Source organism: Gastrolobium bilobum, unplaced genomic scaffold (genome assembly GCF_033153095.1).
Source record: "Gastrolobium bilobum isolate Gb01-03AN ecotype WA unplaced genomic scaffold, APGP_CSIRO_Gbil_v1 utg9958, whole genome shotgun sequence".
Lineage (NCBI taxonomy): Eukaryota > Viridiplantae > Streptophyta > Magnoliopsida > Fabales > Fabaceae > Gastrolobium > Gastrolobium bilobum.
In genome coordinates this window covers 104-26313 of record NW_026897897.1, presented here as the reverse complement: position 1 = coordinate 26313, position 26210 = coordinate 104, and the positions used below count along the sequence as shown (strand labels likewise).

At 35.1% G+C, this 26210-nt stretch overlaps 3 protein-coding genes across 3 annotated transcripts; 2 read left to right on the top strand and 1 right to left on the bottom strand.

Moving 5' to 3' along the window:
• Positions 1 to 6790: 6790 nt before the first annotated feature.
• Positions 6791 to 9692, top strand: LOC133311249 (pyruvate decarboxylase 2-like). Its single transcript, XM_061512265.1, has 6 exons — positions 6791 to 7315; positions 7888 to 8051; positions 8216 to 8866; positions 8948 to 9065; positions 9233 to 9421; positions 9522 to 9692. Exons 1-6 carry the CDS (start codon positions 6791 to 6793, stop codon positions 9690 to 9692), a joined length of 1818 nt encoding a protein of 605 aa, XP_061368249.1.
• Positions 9693 to 14749: 5057 nt separating this feature from the next.
• On the top strand, positions 14750 to 22509 carry LOC133311237 (uncharacterized). Its single transcript, XM_061512248.1, has 3 exons — positions 14750 to 14930; positions 19179 to 19825; positions 22489 to 22509. The coding sequence occupies exons 1-3, from the start codon at positions 14750 to 14752 to the stop codon at positions 22507 to 22509; spliced, it is 849 nt and encodes a 282-aa protein (XP_061368232.1).
• A 423-nt stretch (positions 22510 to 22932) lies between these two features.
• LOC133311248 (endoglucanase 9-like) lies at positions 22933 to 24743 on the bottom strand. The gene is made up of 5 exons (XM_061512264.1): positions 24282 to 24743; positions 24041 to 24190; positions 23828 to 23939; positions 23351 to 23514; positions 22933 to 23259 (listed from the first exon to the last, which is right to left on the bottom strand). Exons 1-5 carry the CDS (start codon positions 24726 to 24728, stop codon positions 22933 to 22935), a joined length of 1200 nt encoding a protein of 399 aa, XP_061368248.1. The 5' UTR covers positions 24729 to 24743.
• Positions 24744 to 26210: the final 1467 nt, after the last annotated feature.

Sequence of the window (26210 nt, the reverse complement as noted above, 5' to 3'; positions counted from 1 at the left end):
ATTATCCGCAAGTCCATCGAGTCAGACTCAAATGACGTGACTGATCCATTTCAAGATTATAGGGAACATGAACTTCCCATAAATGTTGCAGAGGATGATGTGTCAAGCAATCTTTTTGATTCCATTGCAGAGTTACAATTAATTCCTGTTGAATTGGACAATGAGGAATCAGACGATGAGGAACCAGAGATGTATTCAGATAGTGAGCTTGAATTCGACGATTATGAGACTCCAGAGGAAGGTGGGCAAGAAGAATTCGCAGAACAGGAATCGTCCGACTGATTTGAGTTATTGTTTCTTTAAGCTCTTTTGTTGTACTAAAAACACAGACCGGGAGTATATGGGTTCGTCCTTTAGGCACTACGGAGTAAGTTTTAATTATTACTAATAATGTATTAATATGACTTCATGCCTGTTCAATTGTTATAATAAAATAAATTGATTTAATGTTGTCAGGTTTGAGCCATATGATGAGATCAAGGATTTCATAGACGATCAAATATTCCGTAACTTTACTCAGCCATGGAGCACCTGGAAAGAAATTCCTGAGCCCGTTCACACTGGTTGGTTGAATGAATTCTTGGTAAGTTATGTATATCTCATTATTGCTAATGTTTTATTACAAAAATATATATTAACTACACTTTTGTCACCAAATTATGCGCTAATCAAAACAATTGGCAATTTACAGGATCATTATAGGTGGCTGACCGAGGATCGCCAAAACCTGGCGAGAGCTTGGTATTCAAAAGCCACTACATGGTTCCCTGATAGAATGCACAAAGTAAGATATGACATCGGAAAAAATGAATGGTGTCGTGACAATGTAAAAACACAATTGAAAGAAAAATGGAAGAACTGCCCTGACTTTCAAAAGAGATCTGAGCAAAATTAGCTAAATAGGGCCAATCAGCGAGGAGCTACATATGTTGGAGGGTCGATTACAATTAGCAAGCATCGGAAAAAGATAGTAAGTATTAATTGTTTTCTATTTCGGTAGTCAACAATTTGTAAATGCAACTAATGAATGAATGATTATCATTTGTATTTCCAGGAGGCTTCTGGGGAAGTGCCGCAGGAAAAAGTTGATTACGCTACCTTCCAGCGAACCAATTCCCAACAGTCTGAAACTGGGCAAAAGCGATGGTTAAACCCGAGAGCAGAGCAAATAGCAGTTTGAGCATTTATTGTTTGACGTTTATTTTCCCTGTGAGTAGGAGTGATAAACGAGCCAGGGGCCTTTGACTCGGCTCGTTAAGGCTCATGCTTACATGACTAATATTGGTTGTTGGAACCAGGCTTGGACTTGTATAAAAGATCGTTTAGTAAAATGGCCTCAGGCTCAAATTCAAAAGCTCGGCCTTGGAGTCTCTCAGGCTGGCCTAGTATATTAATTTTTATTTTTATTTATATTTTTTATACTATTTGTAATAGCCCTCTCTCTCCTCTCAATCCATTTCACCCCTATTTTATTAGTTAAACAGACTTTTTGAATGAATTTGTTCTATATTATGTTGTTTCGATATACATTGAATTTATGAATATTTATGGAATTACTAGTGTTGTTGATTGTATATTTTGTTTGGATAAATTTTTACTGTCTTATTTTTTCTAACAGGCTAATAGGCAAAATCAGGCTTTTATTTTTTGTAAATAAGGCAGGCCACATGCCGATAATTATATTCGTAACAGGTAACAGGCTTGGTAAGGCCGACACATTTAATCACAGGCTTAGCCTTTTAAGACCAAAGCTCGGCTCAACTCGGCCCGTTAACACCCATACCTGTGAGGGTTTATGTCATGTTTTGCATGTCCACATGTGTGCTGGTTTTTCTTTACTTGTAGGAAACCTATCAAAAGCTTGATGAGGAGAGGTCTACACAGGCGACAGACGGTCAATCCAGCTCATCCTATTCCGATAATGGGAGCATGTTCATTACAGCTGCAAGTGGATTCAAAAAGAAAGGAAGGGTGGTAGGGCTTGGAGGATATGTGAGCCGGCTGAAGCCTAGTAAGCGATCCTTTTTCCCAGGCTGGAAGTGTTTCTGCAGGTAAACTCAAATTATAGTTAATTCTTTTATGTTTTCAATCTCTATTGTCTTTATATTAAGCATAAAATTGTTTTATAATAATGTATTCGTAAATTAGCTTAAAAGGATGAGGTCGTCCCAGCTAGAGAATCAACTGAAGACGTCCCAGCTTGAGGAGCAACTGCATGCTGCGACAGAGCAGTTGACTCAGCAAGTAGACATCATGAAACAAATGCAGGAACAACTCCGGCTTTTAATGCAGGAGAAGGAAGACAACTGCGAGAAGATGAAGGGACCGACGCCGGATAATGACCATGATGATGATGATGACTTTGTTAATTAGGACTTTAGAGGCATACTAGTTTTTTTTTGTATGTTTTATTCTATTTATGACTTTAGAGACATTTCAGTTATTTTTATTTGTTTTATTTATTTTTTAGGATTGTTGTTGCTCACTTTTGTTGATACACCTGTTGATTTTAATTCAGTTATTTATCCAGTATTTTTTAGGATTACTGTTGCTCAGTTGTGTATTTATGTTCATTTGGAACCCTTGCTGTTTATAGAAAAATTAACAAGCTTTTAGTACATTATTTAAATTTTTTATTTTTTTTAATTCCTAAATTTGCAAGGGAAATTTTAATATTTTCGTCGCAAAGTTCACAGCCTTTTGCGAGGGAAATTTTAAAATTCCCTTGCAAATTCTACGGCGAGTTCTTTTTGTTTTCTGTCGCAAATTTCGCAGCCTATTGCGACAAAAATTTTATAAATTCCCTTGCAAATTCCGCGGCGGATTTAGTTTTTCTGTCGCAGTTTCGGCAACATATTGCGAGGAAAATTTACAACATTCCCTTGAAAACTTGCGATGGAAATTTTTTCTTCAAATTTCGTCACAACCTGCGACGAAATAACACTGTAGCGGAGTCTGCTGTTCGCGACAAAAAAATGTAGTTTTTTGTGTGGGAAAATTTTCCTAGCAATTTGCGAGGAAATTTTGTTTCCACAAATTTTCCTCGCAAATACTTTTAACGACAAACCTTTTCCCGCGCAAGTTCTGTCGCAGACCGTTTTTGCAAGGGAATTTAGCGATTTTGCGAGGGATATGTTCCCTCGCTGATTCTGAATTTTCTGGTAGTGAAACAAGTTAACTTTAACATGATGTTTTTCTCTAAAAATGACATACTAATGAAAATCTATAAGCAAAAATCGATTTCAAAATTAAGTAGATTTTAAAGGAACTTTATGAATATTAATCTTAAACTCTTACAAAAAAATTGTGAATATTTTGAACACGAGAGTTGGTAACATAAACAAAGTGTTATATTTAATTACTATACCCGTTGCCTGGTTACTTTATGTTTCTCTTTTTTAAGAGGTGATGTGTGAGAGTCACGTGAATTGGCATCGTGACATATCAAAATTGGTTATAAGTTTAGTCGACATCGGCAGCAATCATGGCAGAGGTTCCTTCTTGGAAATATTCACATCTCGAGAGCCACATGAGAGACACAACGTGTTGCACTTTCATGCATGCATGCATGCATGAACATGATGCACGCCACAGTCACGTGCCTACGTCCCAATTGATCAAAAACCTGCTGAGTTTTCACTGGATTTAATTATTCAATTACCAGCAACTCTCTCCTGGTTTTCTTATACACGCCAAACCAATGGACTCCATTTAATGATTTTCTTTACTCTTTTTTTGGACTATGCACAAGTGACCAACCTTTCTCTGTTCCTTTACTAAGTACTTTGTTTTCTTAAGCACGTTGATTCCAACATCCAACGCCTATCCCTGCAATGCAAGTGGGACCCCGAGTCCACCAAAAGATTACTTATGTTTGACCAATTAACACCCTTTTCTTCGTAGCCACGAAATTGGTCCAACATTGACACTTTTGATTGACGTAGCAATTTTTCTTTGAATTATTTTTTTCAATTTGTGCAACAGGTTGGTAACAGACTACCGTAGGGTAAAAGTGCAACAATAAGCTTATTTTGAATTTGTTTTTAACTTGTCATTAACTTTTATCATCTAGCATGTGAATTAATCGAGTGATTTCAAATTTATAGGGTCTTTAACAATTTTATAGAAAGAGTTTTTTCGCTTTAATTTGTAGTGCGACACCGTATTAATCGAGTTACAAATGAATTGGTAGGTAAATTTAAAAAATAAAATTAACTTATTTTATATTCAAACAGCCTATGACAAATATTTTTAAAATGAATTTTTTTCAAGAAAAAAAAAACATTTCACGCAAATGATCAACACTTTTTTTCACAACAATCTGAGTTTTGAATTACCATAATTAATACTGTCTATGCAGATTCACCTCATTGCCAGTCATCTAATAAGCACCGACACTTCAAAAATCCTGACGTATCGTATCCGACACTTCCTGACACTCCAATACTCGTTGCAAAGTTGATATAAACAATTGTGATATCTTGTGTTTTTGAGTTCCAACCATTAGATTCGTTAGATTACGATTACGATTTTATTGAGTTTAATATAAACATTTGTGATATCTTGTGTTTCTTTGCAAAATTGATAGGTATTATAAGTTTAACTCTTTTTTTGTTAAATTATTGAATACTAAATATAATATACGTTACATAAATTAAAAATATTATATAATATCAAAACGTGTTCTAAGGTATCGGAATTTAATAATTTTTAAAATTAACGTGTCGTGTCATATCCTATATCCCGTGTCGGTGTCAGTGTAACATAGTCAATCACGACAGAAGTTGATACAAGGCCCTATAATTTGTACAGTATTCTCAATAACATTATGTATACTTTTTTAAAATTACAACTTTGCATTAAAGCTTGGAGGATTTCAATATTAATGAACACTACGAATTATAAAAGTGAATTTTCATCGGATCTTAATTTTCTATAAAAAAAATTTGAAAAATATTAAAAGTCAAATATTTAAGGACAAATTATAATCCACTAATTAAGATTATTTTGAAAAAATATTTTATTATTTAAAAATAATTACTATTTGAAATAATTTAATTGGGAGATCTCATATATATAATTTAATTATTTAAATGACTCCTCTAAATGATTTCCATAAAAGTAAAAAAAATATTGACTCCTGTAAATAATTATCTTCCATATGAATACGATCCATTGCCAAAGGCGAAGTTCAGCTTCATTTTGCCGTTTATTGAGGAAAGCCATGACATGACTTACGTAAACTTACTTTCCCATCATCTCTCTCTAGAACGCAGAAAAAAAAAATTAAAACAAAACAAATCACAACAGTCATTAGACAACGTGTGGTAATGAACTTACTTTCTTTTTCTTTTTATTTTCAGGGTGCAAGATAAAATTAATTTATTAATATTAAATATTTTTTTATTTTATCATAAATATGGGTTCTCTTTTTCTACGGTCAATATAGATAACTTATTTACATTGAGCTCAAAACGACGTCATTTTAAGACGAAAATCAAGATATTTTTGTAATTATAATTTGTTTCAGGGTTATAATAGTCTTTTTATTTATTTTTTAAAACAAAACGACGTCGTTTTGGGAGTGAATGTAGATAACTTATACCATAAATATTTAAAGAATAATACACTAATTTTATTTTATTTTATTTGGTCTTATTCCATTCCATTCTTTCTTTCATTATATATTCATACAACATAACTCTTATAAAACGTATTATTTGAGCACTCAAAACGAATCTCTATAACATAACACAATCAATCTTCCTACAACATAACTCTTATAAAACTCTTAATAAATAGTATAAATATCATCATCACATCCGGTGTTTGATACACTTGTAGTACAAAACATCCCAGCAAAAGAAAAAATACCAACAACACGCTTCTGTAGGGCATTTCATTCAAAATCAACACCAATAATAAGTCCTCCTTTAAAATAAAAGCAAAAAGTAAAAATTCTCAGCAAATGAAAAAAATACCAACAACACGCTCTGTAACATACAACATGGTAATCAAGGTTAATATCTTCTTTAACATAAAAAAATATTTTAGTTCTACACATATAACAAATATACGGATTTAATTGAAAAGAAAAAAAAGAAAAAAAATTCAATAAAACTTACATATTTATTATGTATATATAAAAAGAATATTTTTTCTCGTGAGAAAATATTAATCCATTTAATTATAACGAAAATGTAGTATTTCAAATCCTATATAATTGATTATGACTGCTTTCATTCTCTCACCTCCTGTATGATCCCCACTTCAGTCAAAATCAACTTCAATAATATATCGTGAGGAAGATATTTTAACTATACAAAAAATTCATTACCAACCTATTCAGTATATTTGCTTCTTTCAAAAAAAATTCAGCATTCTCTTGTTCTGATTCAAAAATAATTAAGTAGATAATGATTTGGTAGTGATTTTTGTGGTAATAAAAATATCCTTCTCATAAATCCTTTAAAATAAAAAAATAAAAAAACCCATCAAATGAGAAATTGCCAATACCGTTTGTTTGGTTGTTAGTTTCGAGAAACACGCTTTGTAAAAACGGAAACCGCCCCTCGTAACGCAAACTTCCATCTTCTTCTCGTCGTTTTCCCACTCTCCAAGTGAACCACGACACATACCTTTATAAATAAACCCTCTTCCCTTTCTTTCTTTCTTCATATCTCAAAACACATTTCATAACACATAAAAGTCTTTCTCATTCTCAAGCTTATAACTTCTTCCATTTCTCATTCACACTCTTCATTAACTTTCCCATTTCTCATTCTCCGCGATGGACACAAAACTTGGATCTCTTGACACGTGTAAGCCTGCCAGCAACCACGTAGGGTGTCCTCCAAACGGCACCGCATCGACCATCCAACACTCTGTTCCGTCGTCGTTGATTACCTTCTCCGACGCCACCCTAGGCCGCCACCTTGCACGCCGCCTCGTCCAGGTTGGCGTCACCGACGTGTTCTCCGTTCCCGGCGACTTCAACCTCACGCTCCTCGACCACCTCATCGCCGAGCCGCAGCTCAACGTCATCGGCTGCTGCAACGAGCTCAACGCCGGGTACGCCGCCGATGGCTACGCTCGCTCCCGCGGCGTCGGCGCCTGCGTCGTGACGTTCACCGTCGGTGGCCTCAGCTTGATCAATGCCGTTGCCGGAGCTTACAGTGAGAACCTGCCGTTGATCTGCATCGTTGGTGGTCCCAACTCTAACGACTTTGGCACCAACAGGATCCTCCACCACACGATCGGGTTACCCGATTTCAGCCAAGAACTCAGGTGCTTTCAAACAGTTACTTGCTTCCAGGTTAATATCTCAACTCTTTTTTCTTTTTCTTTTTCAATATTAGTGTTTTTTTTTTATACTTATTATTGGTTATTATTAAATCAATTGAAAATTTTATTTTTCAAGAGGTGATTTTAAATTGATCCAATTGATAGCAACAGTAGTAAACCTTCCCCAATAAAGAATGTATTATTCTGATCTAAGGTCAATGAAGATGCCTAAATAGATTACGGATATTATTAGAGTAAACACTCTTTTTTGTCCGTGGTAATATTTAAGAAATCTTTTTTAATTCCTGCCAATAAAAAAGGACCAAATTGGTCTCTAAAAGTATGAAAAAAGGGCTACGTTAGTGACGGAGGAGTTGACATAAGGACTAATGTGGCCCTTTTTTATAATTTTAGGGACCAATTTGGTCCTTTTTTATTGTCAGGGACTAAAAAGGATTTCGTAGATATTGCCAGCGACCAAAAAGGATGTTTACTCTTATTATTATTATTATTATTATTATTATTATTAATTTTAATTTCTTGGTGGACGTGGAGTTTATTGATTGAGTTAAATGGTTATAGTAATATTGGTTTATTTGATAGGCTGTGGTGAATAACTTGGAAGATGCTCATGATATGATTGATACTGCAATTTCAACCTCACTCAAAGAAAGCAAGCCTGTTTTTATTAGTATCAGTTGTAACTTGCCTGCCATTCCTCACCCCACTTTCACTCGTGACCCTGTTCCGTTTTCTTTAACTCCAAGGTAACGTTTTATTTTATTTTATTTTGAATATTTTAATCTCCTGTGGTTTTGTGAAGAATCCAATCATGGGGAATGTTATTGATTAGTTTAGTCTCATTTGATTTTTATTTTTTATTTTTTTATTTATGTTGATGTTTATTTATTTATACATTGGTGTTTTGCAGATTGAGTAATAAGATGGGGTTGGAGGCAGCTGTGGAGGCTGCGGCAGCGTTCTTAAACAAGGCAGTGAAGCCTGTACTCATTGGTGGTCCTAAACTGAGGGTGGCTAAGGCTTGTGATGCATTTGTTGAACTTGCCGAATCATGTGGTTATGCATTTGCTGTTATGCCATCAGCTAAGGGACTAGTTCCTGAGACACACCAACACTTCATTGGAACTTTCTGGGGTGCTGTCAGTACTGCTTTCTGTGCTGAGATTGTGGAATCTGCTGATGCTTACTTGTTTGCTGGACCCATTTTCAATGATTACAGTTCTGTTGGGTACTCACTTCTTCTCAAGAAAGAGAAGGCTATCATTGTGCAACCTGACCGGGTTGTCATTGGAAATGGGCCTGCATTTGGGTGTGTTCTGATGAAGGATTTCCTGAAAGCACTTGCAAAGCGTCTCACACACAACAACACTGCATATGAAAATTACTACAGGATATTTGTTCCAGATGGCCATCCTGTGAAGTCTGAACCTCGAGAACCTTTGAGGGTTAATGTTCTGTTTCAACATATACAAAACTTGCTGTCCGGTGAAACAGCAGTAATTGCTGAGACAGGGGACTCATGGTTTAATTGCCAAAAGCTGAAATTGCCAAAAGGATGTGGGTAAGTATCCGAGAGAATGTGATTTGTGATTATACTTTTTTGTTAGTGTTTTTAGTTTTGATTAAAAAGATATGTTGACAGGTATGAGTTCCAAATGCAATATGGATCAATCGGATGGTCGGTTGGTGCAACTCTTGGTTATGCACAGGCTGTCCCTGAGAAGCGAGTGATTGCTTGCATTGGTGATGGAAGCTTTCAGGTTTGTCTTGCATAACTACTTAAGCATGATTTCAATCAAAATAAATTTCATTTTATGTAGTAGTTAAAATTTTTCTAGGCACAGTTTTATTTTATTTTATTTTTTTTCACTCAACAATTTTTTAACTGATGATAGTGTTTTTATCTTGCTTTATAAATTTTTTGCAGGTGACAGCCCAGGATGTATCCACAATGCTGCGATGTGGGCAGAAGAGTATAATCTTCCTAATAAACAATGGTGGATACACAATTGAAGTTGAAATTCATGATGGGCCATACAATGTGATTAAGAACTGGAATTACACTGCCTTGGTTGATGCAATCGATAATGGTGAAGGAAAATGCTGGACCACTAAGGTGCCCTTCTTAATATAATACATTATTCTCAAAAGTTCATTTTTGTTAACATGGTAAAGTGCTGATAATAAATTATTTTATATTTTGCTTTGTTGCACAGGTCACATGTGAAGAGGAGCTTGTTGAAGCAATTCAGACAGCAACAGGACCTAAGAAGGACTCATTATGCTTCATTGAAGTGATAGCTCACAAGGATGACACCAGCAAAGAATTGCTTGAATGGGGCTCCAGGGTCTCTTCTGCCAATAGTCGTCCTCCCAATCCTCAGTGAATTCAGACATTTCAGACATTACAATGTTAATGGAATTCAGTTTATAGCTCTATTGAGTTGAGATTCCTTTAAGATACTTAAGTACGAGAGAAATTTTGTTTTGATAAATGCAAAATTGATAATGCTTTTGCATTTATTATAATATGTTTAAACGAGAGTGCATTCATTCATCTCGGACAAAAGTTATCTACCGCTTTTTTCTGCATCAATGCTATTGGATTCTTACGTTCATTTTTCTTATACGGGTACAGGATTTATTAGGCATAATTAATTAAACTTTTAAGATATAGTAAAAGTATTGGTAATAATAAAGGATATGATAAAAGATATGATATAATCATTCGTGTACCTTAATAGATTTAATTTTTGGGAGAGTTGGTGCACCACGTAATATTAAAGTCTATGATCAAGAGGATACCAAAAAAAAAAGTCTATGATCAAGTAATTTAGAGCTTCATCCTTCTAATTTATTTTATTCCATTTATGTTCCTATTCCTTAAAATTACAATTCCATACACCTGTCGTAAAATGGTTGAATATTACAATTCCATATGCCTTTACTTAATAGGTTTAATTTTTGTGAGAGTTGGTGCACCACGTAATATATGATCAAGTAATTTAGAGCTTTATCCTGCTAATTTATTTTATTCCATTTATGTTCCTATTCCTTAAAATTAGGGATGTGCAAAATGTCCAAAAGAACCAAACCGATCCATAACCAAACCGCTTCATATTTTAAAAACCGGTTATTTTTAAAAACGGGTTTCATATGAAACTGCATTTTATTTTATAAACTGGTTATTTACCAAACCATAAAAATAATTGGTTATCCATGATTATCCATAACCAAACTATTTTACAATTAAAGAACAAATAAGTATTATCTTTTATCCTTAACATTAAAATGTGAAAATTACATAAATATGAATCATTTTTAAATGTGACATTATTAGAAAAGTCTCAAATACTAACAAAATTTATCGAAGAAAAATATTTCGTCGAAAATTTTGACAAAAAACATATTACGTACAAAATAGAGACGAAAAAAAAATTCGTCGAAACTAGAGACAGAACAAGATAATTACTGACATAAATTTTTGAGGGACAAAATATTTCAGTCAAAATTCTTGATAGAATCTAAATTCCGTCGAAACTTTCGACAGAAACAATTCTGTCAAACATTTGAACGAAAAATAATTCTGTAAAAATTTTTTACGAAACACATTTTCATAAAAAAATTGACAGAAAATAATTTCGTCAAATTTTTTTACGAAAAATATTTCCGTCCAAATTTTCAACAAAAAATATTTCCAACAAAATTTTCAACAAAACACATTTACAGCGAAACTTTTAAAAAATATTTACGTAAAAAATTCGACGAAAAATATTTCAGAAACTTTTTTTATGGAAAATATTTCTATAAAAATTTCTGACGGAAATTTTTTTTGTCAAAGTTCTTTACGAAATCTAAATTCCCTCCAATCATTTCCCTCAAATTTTTTGACGAAATTTTTTTTTATAAAACATTTTGACGAAAAATATTGTTCGTCATAAAATTTTATTGAAATATTGTTCGTCATAAAATTTTTATGAATATGTTTTTTCCGTCAAAAGTTTCCAAATGAAATGTGTTTCATGGAAAATTTTGATAAATATATTTTTTTTGTGAGAGTTCCAACGCATGAGAGAAGCTGGTTGTTTCACTGTTGCTCAACCGCTAGAGAGACTCGGCTAGTGCTACCTTGGTCTTGGTGGTCTCTTTCAAATTCACCGTAATTATTAAATAAGTCTCGGAAGCATGCAGTGTGTGTGTTGGGTTTTCGAGTTTTTTTTATGAAAGTGGTGGGTGGAGTTATTTATGAATATGTTTCGGCATTTATGATAAAATTATTTCGTCGCGAGAGTTCTAAAATAATGAAGATTCTTGCAAGAAATAGTTGGTTAACTACCTATAACCAGGAGAAACAAACGATTACTTATAAAAATAGCACAATCTATCAAAAATCGATTTTCAATTTGTTAAAAAACCTGTTTTGAATTTGATAACCGGTTTATGGTTCATAACCGGTTTTGATTTAAAACCGGTTTAAACCGGTTTTAATTCAAAATCGGTTATAAACCACAAACCGGTTTTAAACCGGTTTGGACAAATTAAAAACCGATTTTTTTAAAAAAAATTGGTTTGGTTTAAAATCCAAACCGTTTAAAACTAGTTTGGTTTGGTTTTTGACAATAACCGAACCAAACCGCTCCATGCACACCCCTACTTAAAATTACAATTCCATACACCTGACGTAAAATGGTTGGAATATTACGTGGAAAAGAGGGCATGAATTTATTGCGTGATGCTTTTCACAACGCATTTTAATAAGATAAGTACGAGGCTAGCCACATTAGTAAACACTAGCTAAACCACAAGGGACAATGAACCAAATGCCATACTACTTATAAAAAATTATTCGAATATCATGGATTGAAATTTTTTTTGTAAAATGTCACGTCACCTAACTCGCTATAACAACTAGCGAGTTAGGTGTGCACACGTGATAGCATATTCATGTTACATAAGTCGCTGCATAGTATAACGAGATTACATTACAGACAGCTTCTGCCACGCTGCCTACATTGCTAGGCAGCTTGGCGTTTTACATGTCAGATTTTCTAACACGTGTCAAACTCGCTATGCTGCATCCTGCATAGCATATTATGTGTCAGTTTTTCTTACATGTGTCAAACTTGCTGTGCTGCATAGCATTTTATGTGTCAGCTTTTCTGCCATACTCGTTGTTCTACATAGCATATTATGTGTCAGATTTTAAGTAGTCCAGCATTTTTAGTTTAATAAATTCACCACTTCCACTCCCATTTCATGCATCAATGAGGGTTACATTTCATTTCTGTTTGTTAATTTCTGTTGTCTTCTTTTTTTTACATTTCATTTCTCACATTGTTCAATAAATAATCATCTGAAGTTGCATCTTTTTTTCACCCAAATTTTTTCAAAATGAGTGAGGACAATGATTCATTAATTGTATTAGTCTATTATAATGGGCGAAAATATATAGACTAATTTAATTAATTAACAGTTCTAAAATACTTTAAATTAATATAGACTAAATTAAACTAAATTAATTAACAAACATAAATTTAATTTAATTCATTAACACTCGTAAATTAAATTAAATTACTTAACAGTTAAAAATAATTTAACTTAACATAAATTAAATTAAATTAATTAATACTCCTACATTAAATTAAATTATTAACAGGCATAAATTAAATTAAATTAATAGTCCTAAGTTAAATTATTTTCCATAAATTATTTAAAACTAAAATATTCAAACCAATATAATTTTTTCTTAAATTATTTTATTTCAAAATACAAAATATAATTCATGTTATCTATCCTAGGTTTAATTTATGCACTAGCAAATTAATTAATATCTAACTATATCATCTATCCTAGGATTTAATTTCTATACTAATAAAAAATATCATCTAATCTATCATATAAAATAACATCATTTAAATTTAAAATAATAAACAAAATTGCAGTGAAATAAAATTAGACTAACCAGTGAGAGAGAATGGAAAAAAGGGGAAGGGAAACGTTGTCTGTGAAAATGGGGGGACCAGTGAGAAAGAGTGGGAAAAAAGGGGAAGGGCGATTTTATAGTGGTGGGGACTACTAAATACGCTGAACAGTGTAGCGATTTTGGTCCGATTGTGATACGCGTCACGTATGCATTCTGTGGCGCTACGGTGGCCACGTAAGATGCTAGATAGTCTAGCGATTTTGGCCATTGACATGCCAAGCAGCCTAGCCTTTTATGCCGGCAGGCTGAGGCAGTAGTTGTCTGCCACATAATCTTGTTGCATTGTGCAGCGACTTACGTGGCTATGAACCTATTGCCACGTGTACAGACCTAACTCACTAGGTGTTGTAACGAGTTAGGTGACATGGCATTTTGGAAAAAAAATTCATTTTGTGGCATTCAAGTAATTTTTTGTGAATAATGTGGCATTTTGGTCGTTGTCCCAAACTATGAAATAATATAAAAGCTACATTTCTCTTTCATTCTTTTTGTTCTCTTCTTTCCCTCTTCTTTATCGTTAGGTTAACACCTAACAACTGGTGCTTTCATCTGAACTACATCATTATGAAGATTCAAGAAGTTGCCGAGGACTTAGCAGTGCTGCAGCACCACGTGGATAATCCTCATTCATAGCTTCAGCAGTAGCTTTCCTTGTTGGTCTCTTAGGTTCAACAGTCGGGTGACTCCATGGAGGCTAGCTGCATTGAAGACAATCTAGATGGAGATTCCTCCCTTTTATAGTAATGACCCAACTAATTAGATCTTTCTAACCGAGTTGTTCTTTCACTTACAATAAATCCTAGATGATTTCAAGATTGAATTGGCGAGTCTTCGAATGGATGGCCCTGCTGCTCTATGGTACCAGTGGGTCTACAGAAGTAGCAAGATTCATTCTTAGGCAAATTTTTCTCGTGCCTTGCGCTCTCATTTTGGGACTTTTTCTTATACAAATGTCACAGGTCTCCTCTGCAAGTTGTCTTAAACTGGTTCCTTAGGGGATTATATTAGGGAATCTGAGACCCTGATGAATCAGGTTCCGGATTTGGGCAATGAGTTGCTGATGAATTTTTTTCATTTTAGGTTTACAGCCTGATCTCTGTCGTGCAACCCAGCTTCATTACCCAACCTCCTTGTTACATGCAATGCAGTTTTCTCATACCTATGAATAACACCATTCAAATTTGAAGGTTTGGCTCCAATCAATGACCAGAAAGTTTTCTACAAGATTGCACTCCTCCCAAGATTCTTCTACTGGGGTAGTCCCTGCGACCACTAATGTTGATTGTGTCCCCCCCCCAATCGGGTAGCCTTAAAAATCCTCCTTCTTCGCAAGTATCCATTTCCTCTTCCTCATTGCCAATCAAGAAATTATCTGTGGAGGAACTGCAACAGAAGAGGGAGCTGGGTTTATGTTATACCTGTAACGAGAAATGCATATCCCATCATAGGTACAAGAGCAAGATGCTAGTTTTGATAGTTGATTCTGATGAAGAGGATCCAACTGAGGAAATAGTATGGAATGCGAGCATCAAGGTTCAAGAGGTGCAAGATGTGGCATTACACTCCTTGTTCGGAGACACGAATACAAGGGCATTACGTTTCAATGCACAAGTGGCTTCTGAGTATTTAATGACCCTAAATGGTAAATCTTAATTACAAATTTAATTTAAGGATTTAAATGCCATAATTAGATTCAGTGAATGATTCCGAGTATTTTGACTGTAATCATGACTATGTTATGAACAGTGCGTTCTGCCGGAGAATTTACAGTTTTGTGAATTAACCGGTAGAGCTTAAAAGAGCAAAATAATTTTAGAGACATAATTTGATAATTCTGACGACAAATATGAGTTCAGAACGAAAAATTGTACAGTCTGGCACTTTCCGTGAAAATCTCGTGAATAGTGTTTCTACCGGGTATTTGGTACTGCTGTTTAAGCAACCGGTAGAGTCCAGAAATAAATAATTGATGAAATAAAAATAAGAAAGTCCAATATATGCCAAGCAAGTCAATATAGGCCCAAGAAAATGATAAGTATAAGTTTCATAAGTAAATGAAGTACAATTAGTGATTCACAGTGCATTTCGTCAAAAACGGTGCAAAAACCATACTGTGAATTATGAATATTGTTTCTTGGGAAATAAAAATGAATGTAAATGTGGACAGAAAAAATAAAAATAAGTCTGTAGCTTTAAGTTAAGTTCCGGGTCATTTTAAGTAAAATACGCGATAGAAAAATATCTGTTAAAAAAGGCCACATGTGCTAGCCTTATAAGTGACTTAGTCTCGTTATCCCAAATCAGTTTCTCTCTCCTCTCACCCTCTCAAACCCGAGTTGCACCATTGGAGAAGGGGGGTAGGGTTTTGAATTTCTCCTTGATTCTCCATCATTTCTACTCCAAATTCAAAGACCCACCACATGAAATTGCTTGTAAACCACCCAATGAACCCATTCCAACCATCAATTTGAGGTTTTGTTGAGTGTGTGAAGAGTTATCCTCTCCTTCAAATTCGTGCACTATTCATCAAGAGGGCAAAAATGAAGTTTTTGGTGGAGATCCTTTTGGTAAAGGACTTCTAGGCTTTGGGGTAGTTGTTGGAGGTAACAAACCTCTATTCTCATGATGTTGTCTTGATTATTTTAAGTTACAAATTGATAGATATGTTTTGATGGGAGAGTATTATGAGTTAAAAATTGATTTGTTGATGAATCCTTGGTACCTTGGATGTAAGTAATGAAAAGGAGCATTTTAATGCATGTTAAAAGTAGAGAAAAATCATATGTTTTCCCTCCTTATGTTCGGCCTTGATAGGGTAATAAGAGTTATTGTGCAAATTTTAATTGATGTATTTGAGAAGGGTTTTATGTGTGCAAGTAGGTGAAAAATTATGATGGATTGTTGTTGGTTAGGAAGGATAGTGTTAGTAAGCATCAACTTGTGATAAAAAAATTGAAAAGCCCTTGTGCACCTTTCCCCTAGGTTTCGGCCTTCATGGGTTATGTAAGGTTCATTATGCAAAATTTTATTGTATGTTTGAAAAGGTAAAATATGTTGGAATGTAGTGTAAATGGATGAATTGGTGGAAATGCCAAAGTTGGAAAAAAATCCTACAAATACTTGCTCTATGTTTCGAACTATAGGATGTTTAGGGGTATATATATATTGGTTACATTTTATTCTAATAAAATGTGTTGCATTTTAATATACCAATGGATGAGCTAAGAAGTGAAATGCTTTGACAAATGGTTGAAAAATACCTTGAGTCCCTAAGAGTATGCCCTCGACTTTTAAAGAAAAATAGCATGATTTATGTGGAAAATTCTTAAGTAAATGCTTGATTAAATTAAAGAACGCCAACGGGTGTATAGAGGTCTAGACTTGTGTATTGGCATAGAATTGGCAAAAATATAAAGAAAGGAAAATAAGCGATAAAATCTATGCTTATGAAATAATAATGGCATAGTATCATTTTATTGATGCATTGTAAATTATTCTCTAGGTGTGCCTAGGGATTGAGAAGGATCGGAAATCTCTTGAAGCGATAAAAGTAACTTGTTCCACAAGTAAGCGTATTGGTAAAGCTTCAAGAGGTAAGCTCTATGTTTAAGGAGTCTTTTCCTACTTGAGTGCTCCACCATAGTTGGGGACTATGGTTGGACTCTATGACTGTATTGATACTCTGTATAGGTGCATTCATATAGAGTTATTTGATGATATGAAATGATATGATATGATAAGAAATGATCTGATATGACATGATATGATATGACTGGTTCTGATATAAATTCTGTATTGACTTCTGGTACACTGATGTCTTCTTAGGACTTTCCTGAGATTGACTATGTACACCTCTGAGATACTCTGGTTCCGCTTGGGGTCATCCCTTGGGAACACGTGCGTTGAATTCCGCTTGGGGTCATCCCTTGGGAATTACAGCGCACACCTCTGTTATGATATGGTTATATGTTCTGTTCTGTTATGATATTTGTTATATGTTGTACTGGTATACTCTGTATCTGACTTTCATGCAGGAGTGAGCCAGGGGTATGGAGAATTCTCTATAAACCTGGAGCTTACTGAGATTTGAAATCTTACCCCTCGTTGGGGCAACATTTTCAGGTGCACAGACTTCCGGTGAGCCTTCGTTAGGCAGGGACACGGCACGGGGCTGAGACGTTTCACGGATCAGTATTTTGAGTAGCTGTAGGCTACTAATCTTTTTGGAGTGTACCTATGTATTTCGTATTTCCGTAGTGATGGATCATTATGTTAGATCCTGTATTTTGTATATGGCTTGTATATGTCTTGTACATGTCATTCAGTTGATGCATGTACCTTTGGTATTCAGGCATGTTGATATGACTATGTAGTATTCAGTTATGTTTCTGTATTGGACTACATGCTGTTAGATTAGTGGCACAGAGCCAATTTCTGCATGCGCCCATGGATGGGTATCTGATTATATTGCATGACTGGTACTTCTGAATATGAATATTATTGAAACTGTCTATCAGGAACTCTTGGGAGTGGGATTGGAAAATCCCTAGTTGTCCGATTTACAGAGGTTACTCTGTCCGATTTTTGGTTATACTTGGTATGAAGCTAAGAAGAAAAAGAAAAAGTTAGCCCGTATTTCCGTAAGATAAGTCTTCCGCTGTATCTGTTTATATCATATGTATGTTAATTGAACCGGCTCGAGACGGGGATATTACATTTATGGTATCAGAGCAGTTTCTCTAGGAGAGCCTGTGAAATATTGCATAAATTGTTCGGGTTATTATGTTCTAGAGTGTTTTCCTTGGAGTACTATGATATGCATGTATGATCACTGAGTGTGAGCGTAGCTAACTCATTCCTTTGTGTGAAATATGCAGAATTATGGTTCGCCCAAGAAGGACTATGGATCCTCCTATTGACCCGACAAATCCAACTATAGCTGATTTGGCTAGGCCTCGTGTAACTCAGCGGGGTGGTTCTTTACAGCCAGATCCAATGATAACGGCCTTAACTGAAACGCATCAAAATATGGCTGCAGCTAGGCAGCGAGAGCTAGAAGTGATGATGAAAGCAAATCAAGATCTGTTAGAGGCTAATAGGTTGGCCAATCAAGAAATGATGGCAGCAAGCAGAATGGCGAATATTGAAATGATGAGATTACTCTTGGTTGAGGTGAGGGCGGGTGGGCAAGGTCCACAGCCACAGCCTTTGCAACAGCCACAACCACAGCCACAGCCTGAGCCACAACCACAACAGCCTGTTCCTCCTCCTCATAATCCCATTGTTGTGGAGGGTGAAGGAAATAATTATATGAATGAAGAATCTAGTCACAGGGGTGGTGTGGCACAACCAGCCACTAATAGAGAGCAAAGAGAAAGAATGCTTAATGCCTTCCGAAAACATGCACCACCAAATTATAAAGGAGGCATTGATCCTATTGCTGCAATTCAGTGGTTAGAAGAATTGGATCGCATTTTTACTGTCATGGAGTGTGATGATCAGCAGAAATTGTTGTATGCTTCTTATATGTTGCAGAATGATGCAGCTGATTGGTGGAGAAATACCCGTCAGCCCTTGGAATGTCAGGGTTATGCTATTACCTGGCCTTTATTTGAAAGGCAATTCTTGCTGAAATACTTTCCGGCTGAAGCCCGGATAAGGAAGAAGGGTGAATTTGAAGAACTAAAGCAGGGTCAGATGTCTATTGATGAATACTTGAATAAGTTCAATAAGCTGGCCAAATACTCTCATTTCCAGAGAGCTCCACCTACAGAGGATGACTTGATTTTTAAATTTCATAGAGGATTACATGATAACATCTCTGAAAAACTTGCAGGTGACTCATTTGATACTTTTGCTGCACTTGTTAAAAAGTGTAAAAATATTCAAGAATATTACAGAAGGAAGCACAAGGACCAAGCAGCTTCTAATTCTGGTCCTAAAAGTAATACTGGAAATTCTAAGGGAAAAGGTTTGCAGGTGAAGCAGTCTGATGGTAAGTTCAAGAAGATAGGGAATTCAAACCAGGGGAATTTTAAATCTGTTCCTCAATGTGCTATCTGTGGAAGAGCCCACACAGGGGTCTGCAGGAAAGAAAAAGGGCTTTGTTATAAGTGTGGTCAACCCGGGCATTTTATTAAAGACTGCCCCTTTAGTGGGGGACAGGTTTCTGCAATTCAGGCTACCCCGGCCCCTATGATGATTGAGGAGCCATCTCTACCTCTCCCACCTCCTACTGCCCGAGTGTATGCAGTGACTCAGCCAGAGGCTGAGAAATCCTCTACTTTGGTGCGAGGTATGATTTCTATTAAAGATGAACTGCTTAGTGTATTATTTGATTCTGGTGCCACACATTCTTTTATTGCTGATTATGTAGCCGACGCATTTGGTCTGCCTTTGACAATAATGAAAACTCCTATGCGTATTGTTACGGCTGTGGGGAATGTTTTTAATGAAAAGTATATTTGTGAAGATGTGAAATTCAAGTATGAAGGCAAGGAGTATTCTGCCGATTTTTTTGTTTTGCATCTTGCGTCTGTAAATCTGATTTTGGGAATGGACTGGTTGTCTAAATACTGTGTGAAGATTGACTGCTGCAGTAAAACCATTTCTATTTCATCTCATGATGAAGAAGGGAAATCTCCTTACTTATCTGTACTTCGGGTTATAAAAGCCTTAAAGGAAGGAGATTCTGGGTTTATTATGTTAGGAGGTCTGGTAGGCGCCATTAAGGAGCCCATTTCTGGTATTCCGATTGTTTCTGAATTTGAGGATGTCTTTCCGAATGAAATTCCGCACTTTCCCAGAGAGGGAAATTGAATTTGCAATTGACTTATTGCCTGGTGTGGGACCTATCTCTCTTGCCCCATACCGGATGTCACCTCTGGAATTATCTGAATTGAAGAAGCATATTGAAGACTTATCCAATAAAAATTTTATTAGGCCGAGTGTGTCTCCTTGGGGATCCCCGGTGATCTTTGTTAAGAAGAAGGATGGGTCTATGAGATTATGTACAGACTACCGGCAGTTGAACAAGGTTACTGTTAAGAATAAGTATCCTTTGCCGCGGATAGATGATTTTTTGGATCAGTTGCGGGGTGCGACTGTATTTTCTAAAATTGACCTCCGGTCCGGGTATCATCAAATCCGGATAAAGCCGGATGATGTTCCGAAGACAGCTTTCAGGTCCCGTTATGGGCACTATGAATACCTGGTTATCCCTTTTGGGCTTACAAATGAACCAGCCGTTTTCATGGGTTATATGAATCGGATCTTTAAAGCCTATCTGGATCAGTTTGTGGTGGTCTTTATTGATGACATACTGATATATTCAAAGAGTAAAGAAGAGCATTCTGAGCATCTAAAGGTTGTTTTGCAGATTCTGAGAGAGCATCAGTTGTATGCTAAACCGTCAAAGTGTGAATTCTGGCTTTCTGAGATACAATTTCTGGGCCATGTCATCTCATCTGAAGGAGTGGCAGTGGACCCGAGTAAGATTGAAGCAGTGTTAGAATGGGAACGTCCTAAAAATGTTACAGAGATCAGGAGTTTTCTTGGTTTGGCTGGATATTATAGGCGTTTTATTGAGGGATTCTCACAGATGGTATTACCTTTGACACGGTTAACCCGTAAAGGGAACCCATTTGTGTGGACCCAAGAATGTGAAGTGAACTTTCAAGAGTTAAAAAGGAAGTTGACTACAGCTCCGGTATTGATATTGCCGGATCCTACAAGTAAATTTGTGGTGTATTGTGATGCTTCTAAGTTTGGGTTAGGCTGTGTTTTAATGCAGTTCCGTCAGGTGGTCGCTTATGCTTCTCGGCAGTTGAAACCGCATGAGGAGAATTATCCGACACACGATCTTGAGTTGGCAACCGTAGTGTTTGCATTGAAAATCTGGCGACACTTTCTATACGGGGCCGATTTTATTGTCTACAGTGACCACAAAAGTTTAAAATATCTGTTTGATCAGAAAGAGCTGAATATGAGGCAACGCCGATGGGTGGAATTCCTGAAGGATTATGATTTTGAATTGCAATATCACCCCGGTAAGGCTAATGAAGTAGCAGATGCTTTAAGCAGAAAGGCGCTTGGTATGGCCAATTTGATGATTTCTGAGTATAATTTGATTGAGAAATTCAGGGATCTCCGCATTCCTGTGAATACAGAGGATAGTCCGCATTTATTGACTACAACGGTAGTCCTGAACTCATTAGTTGAGCGGATTAAAGAAGCTCAATTGCTTGATGAAAAGATTCAGACTATGAAAGAGCAGGACTTTGTGTCCACTGATAGGTTCGGTTTTAAGTTTTACAAGGATCAGATCATTGTTCCAAAAGGTCAGATGGTAGATGAAGTATTGACTGAGGGTCACATGGGTAAGTACACTATCCATCCTGGTGCTACCAAGATGTACCAAGACTTGAAACGAAACTTCTGGTGGTCGGGAATGAAGAAAGACATTGCTCTATTTGTGAGTAAGTGTTTGACATGTCAGAAAGTTAAGATTGAGCATCAGGGACCTTCTGGATTATTGCAGCCCTTAGATATTCCGGAATGGAAGTGGGTCAGTATTTCTATAGCCCTTGCTTCTTCTCTCTCTTTTTTCTTTTCCGGTAAGAAAATATTGCCCTTGCTCTGTAGAATAAAAATTTAAATATAGAATTTTATGAGGACAAGGAACAACACATTTAGATTAAGTTAACTTTGATGGTCACGGGGGATGTGCTAATGAGAAAAAGTACGTTTAGATGTGCTAATGAGAAAAAAGCTGAAGCACCAAAAGCTGTTTGTAATAGATTCTCTAATAAAAAGCACTAAGCTATTATTTTTTACTTAAGAGTAACATTTGCAGTTGGTTTTTCCCACGAACTGAACATTGTTTGAATGTTTTCTTGGGAGAAATTATTGAATTTTAGCCTAAATATAAACAATAAAATGTAGGATCAACATACACGGACTTAAGAATAACACGTCTTATACTTAAAATCTTAACCGTTGATCAGACTTATATCTAATAACTTGCTTGATTAATAAACTAAAGTCGTTAGATACAAGTGAAATCAACAGCGAAGATTCTTCCCCAGATAATAATATAAAAGTTTTAATAATGTTATGTAATATAAATGTAGTAGATATTAAAATAAAATAGTTTTGAAAGAGATATTGAGAATCTAATCATGCATGGTATACTTTTTTAGGTAATTGTTGACAAAAGCTAGTGTGGTGAGTTCTCGTAAGTTCTTGATTTGTTATGTCTGTTTCGTAGAAAACTTTTAATTTCTTTTACCATTAACGGTTATCTACTTAGCTCATTAATTACCTTTAATTTTTTTTCTTAATCATTTATGGCTATAAACCTTGCACATAGTCTATCAAAATGCATAATGTATTTGAAAGGATCTAAATTTAGCATTTCTTTACCATATAGAAAGATAAAAAGACTGTAGGAACGGATGAGGTAGTCTCATAGTAGATTTTTGGGTGCTATGATGCGCCGAGTAGCGTAAAAGATAATAAATATGTTGGATAATAATTATTAAAACATACAAATAAAACTGTTAACTTCAGAATCCAACATCTGCTAAGATAATATCTGCATTTTATTACAAGGTCCTAACCTTGCAATTGAAGTCAATCAGAAATTAACGGATACCAGCAAAGTATGCTAAAGGACCAACAATAGCACCGTTGGTGTAAGTTGCAGGTTCGGAATGACTGTAATCATTGCGATCTTCTGTGAATCCATCATTTTGGTTTGGACCTCCAACTATGGCTCCAACCAATATGTTGGGATTAGGATTCATTGAATAATAAAATGGTTGGAAACCTTCATCACAGCCTATGGTTTGTGGATGAGTTGCTATTGAAGGCAAGGAAGATCCTCTGTGGTGAATTTTCTTGGGAAAGTTGGGACCATAACCTACCATGTAGGACAGTCTTAATGGGTTTTCTCCTAATATGTAGTCTACCTGAAATTTTACAAATAAATTTTGTTAACAAATGAATATGCAGAAGAGAAGAGAATATTGAATGTACAAATGTTGAAATAACGAGAGTTACCTGTCTTTTTGCAATGCTCCTTAAGGTATTTGGAGTGACAAGGACATTGCCACAGTTAAATGTCTGCTTTGTAGCTGACATATACTTGGAATAGGTTGTAAGTAAGAATGTTATAGATGTCACATACTGAAGGTTGTTGTCAGGAAGCTTGAACATGAGCCCCCCTGCACATAAATAGAAGTAATGCATAAAATAGTGTCCTTCTTAATACTTTCGGAGCCCTTCAAAGTATATTTGACTGAATATGAAAAAATTTGTCATATTTAACAGTTCCATGCCATCATTCCCCATTCTTGGAATTATTTGTAAAATATCCCTTAATAAGAATACTTCAAAGTTCAAAGGTAGAACAAAAGTACATGAGAATCCAGAATTGTACTTTTGAACGTGTGATTCACTAAGTTTTAGGTAGATTTTGGATATTAATAATCATGAGGTATATATCTTTGAAATTCAAATTCATGATGTTCCCTTTACCTGGTGTATATTGTGTACTTGAAGAGCCAGAGTTGGGCACTATCTTGCAAATGAAATTCTCAGCTTCTTGCTTGAATTGATCAAAGTTGTTGTCACTGTTTAGCAATGCTCTCTGCAGTAACAATTAAAAGGAATAATAGAAACCCAGTGAGTTAAAACAAACTTCAGGCTTAATCTTCACATTTTTTCATTGCTGGCACATGAACAACTTACCCTTGAGAGAAGAACATATGCACCAGCAAATTTGTTGTCCCAGCTGAAGACATCTGGTTGATCATTAGATCCCATGGACTTGACCAAATTATAGTAGGAAACAGCATTTGTTGCTCTGAAAAGCCATGCAGCTCCCCACAATAGCTCATCCTGAAAATACATAAAGCATATTAAAATAACACATTAATAGTAGCACAAAAAAGTTGGTAAACAGTAGCAACAAACAACAAAATGGCTTTACCTTAAAACCAGAATATGAGCAGTAAAATGGGCAAACTGCAGATCCTAATGAATCACTGTAAGAACCTTGATACTGCAAAGCAAATTCATAAACTTCTCGGGCAGTCTTCACCAACAAACTAGAGTATGTTGGGTCAACATGTCTAAAAACAATAGATGCAGAAGCAAGAGCAGCAGCAGTTTCAGCAGCAACATCTGAACCAGGGTTATTTGGAGATACCGAATACACAGTTCTGCCAGTGTCCATGTCCTCTGGCCTTTGCCAACATTTGTGGTCCACATTTGGGTCTCCAACTCCAACATAAAGCTTACCAGGAGTGGATGTAGCACACTTTAGGAGGTAATCTGTGGCCCAACGAATTGCAGCTCTTGCTTCTTTGATTTGGGGTCCCATTCTCTTGCCATATTCAATTGTGCTCCATGATAACATTGTTGTGGTGTATGCCATTGGAAAATTGAATTTCACATTGTCTCCTGCATCATAGTATCCTCCACTTAAATCCACCTGCCAAACAAAAGTTTTGGATTTGTAAGCCACTCTTTTAATGTAGATTTTTTAAAATGCATTTATTGTGTTATATTATTATTTATATATATATATATATGTACAATTGATGAAAATTAAGTCATACCAAAGTTTATGCATTGAAAGTTAATGATGAAGCAAATTATTAGTCATTCATTGTGATTTGGAATTAGGTAAATTGCGATATTAATCATACAAATCTCAAATAGTACAAACAATTGAGAAAATGAAAGATGAGACAATAGGATGCATCGTACAGCACAATACTGAAAGTAGGGAAGGGATGATTGTATAAGAAAGAAAACATTTCAAATACCATTACTTTAAGGTCTTTTAAATTATAAATATATGTGTGTTATTATATTGGTTGGAGAAGTTCAACCGATTTTGTATTTAAATTTCAAGTAAAAAAACTTTTATAATGTTTATATATTTTATTTATTTGATAAATAATAATTATGTGAATATAAAATTTTAATTTAATAAATAATAAACATTTGATCATTTAATTTTAATTATTTAATATGTAAAATAATAAAAATAATTTGAACCACTTTAGGGTTTAAAAAAAAGTAAAAGATGGAGACAATGACAAATATTAATACCGGAGTTATTTTTTTGGACAAATCACATATATCCCACATGGAAAATAATCTTGTTCGAGTTGAAAATATTTACATCATGGGGAGAGTAAGCGAATCAAGTATGTACCACTTGAATCAGCACCCTTTAAACAGTTATTTATACCAAAATTTACTCTATGAAATATTTGATTTAAGATACAAGGTGATAAAACATAACTTTTCAAGAGAGAAAAAATAGGTTAAAGACAAAAAAACTAGCATCAAATCAAAGAAATGATATGCTTCCTCAGTTTTTTTATTTTGTTCACATGAATCTCAACATCAAGCTCCCTCCCTAAAGATGACAATTATATTGTGTTTAAAGGTTCAAAAGAACAAACAAAAAAATAAATTTATAAAAAGGAAAAAAAAAACATGAAATTTCTTACATTGGCTGAGCTACCATCAGAAAGACCTGAATTGGATCTCCATGTGATTTGTTGGTCCCGAGGAAGCCTTCCTGATCTCTGGCCTTGAAAAAATAATAAGGATTTAGCCAAAGCTTCTTTGTAGTTTGACAAATGGCTTATATAGCACTTTTGCATTCAGAAAAAGGAAAATCAATCACATTGCTTAAATTAAGCCATTTCTTGATTGTGATAACATTCAAATGTCCTTGCATGAAAATTAATAATTGCACAAAAAAAAATATCACATATAGAAATAAATGAGTCATAACTCATACGATTATAATAAAGGAAATAATAAGAAGAAAAAAAATACTATATTAAGATTTCTCTAATGATGTTGAATGAATTTTGCACAAACTCTGCACCAAAAT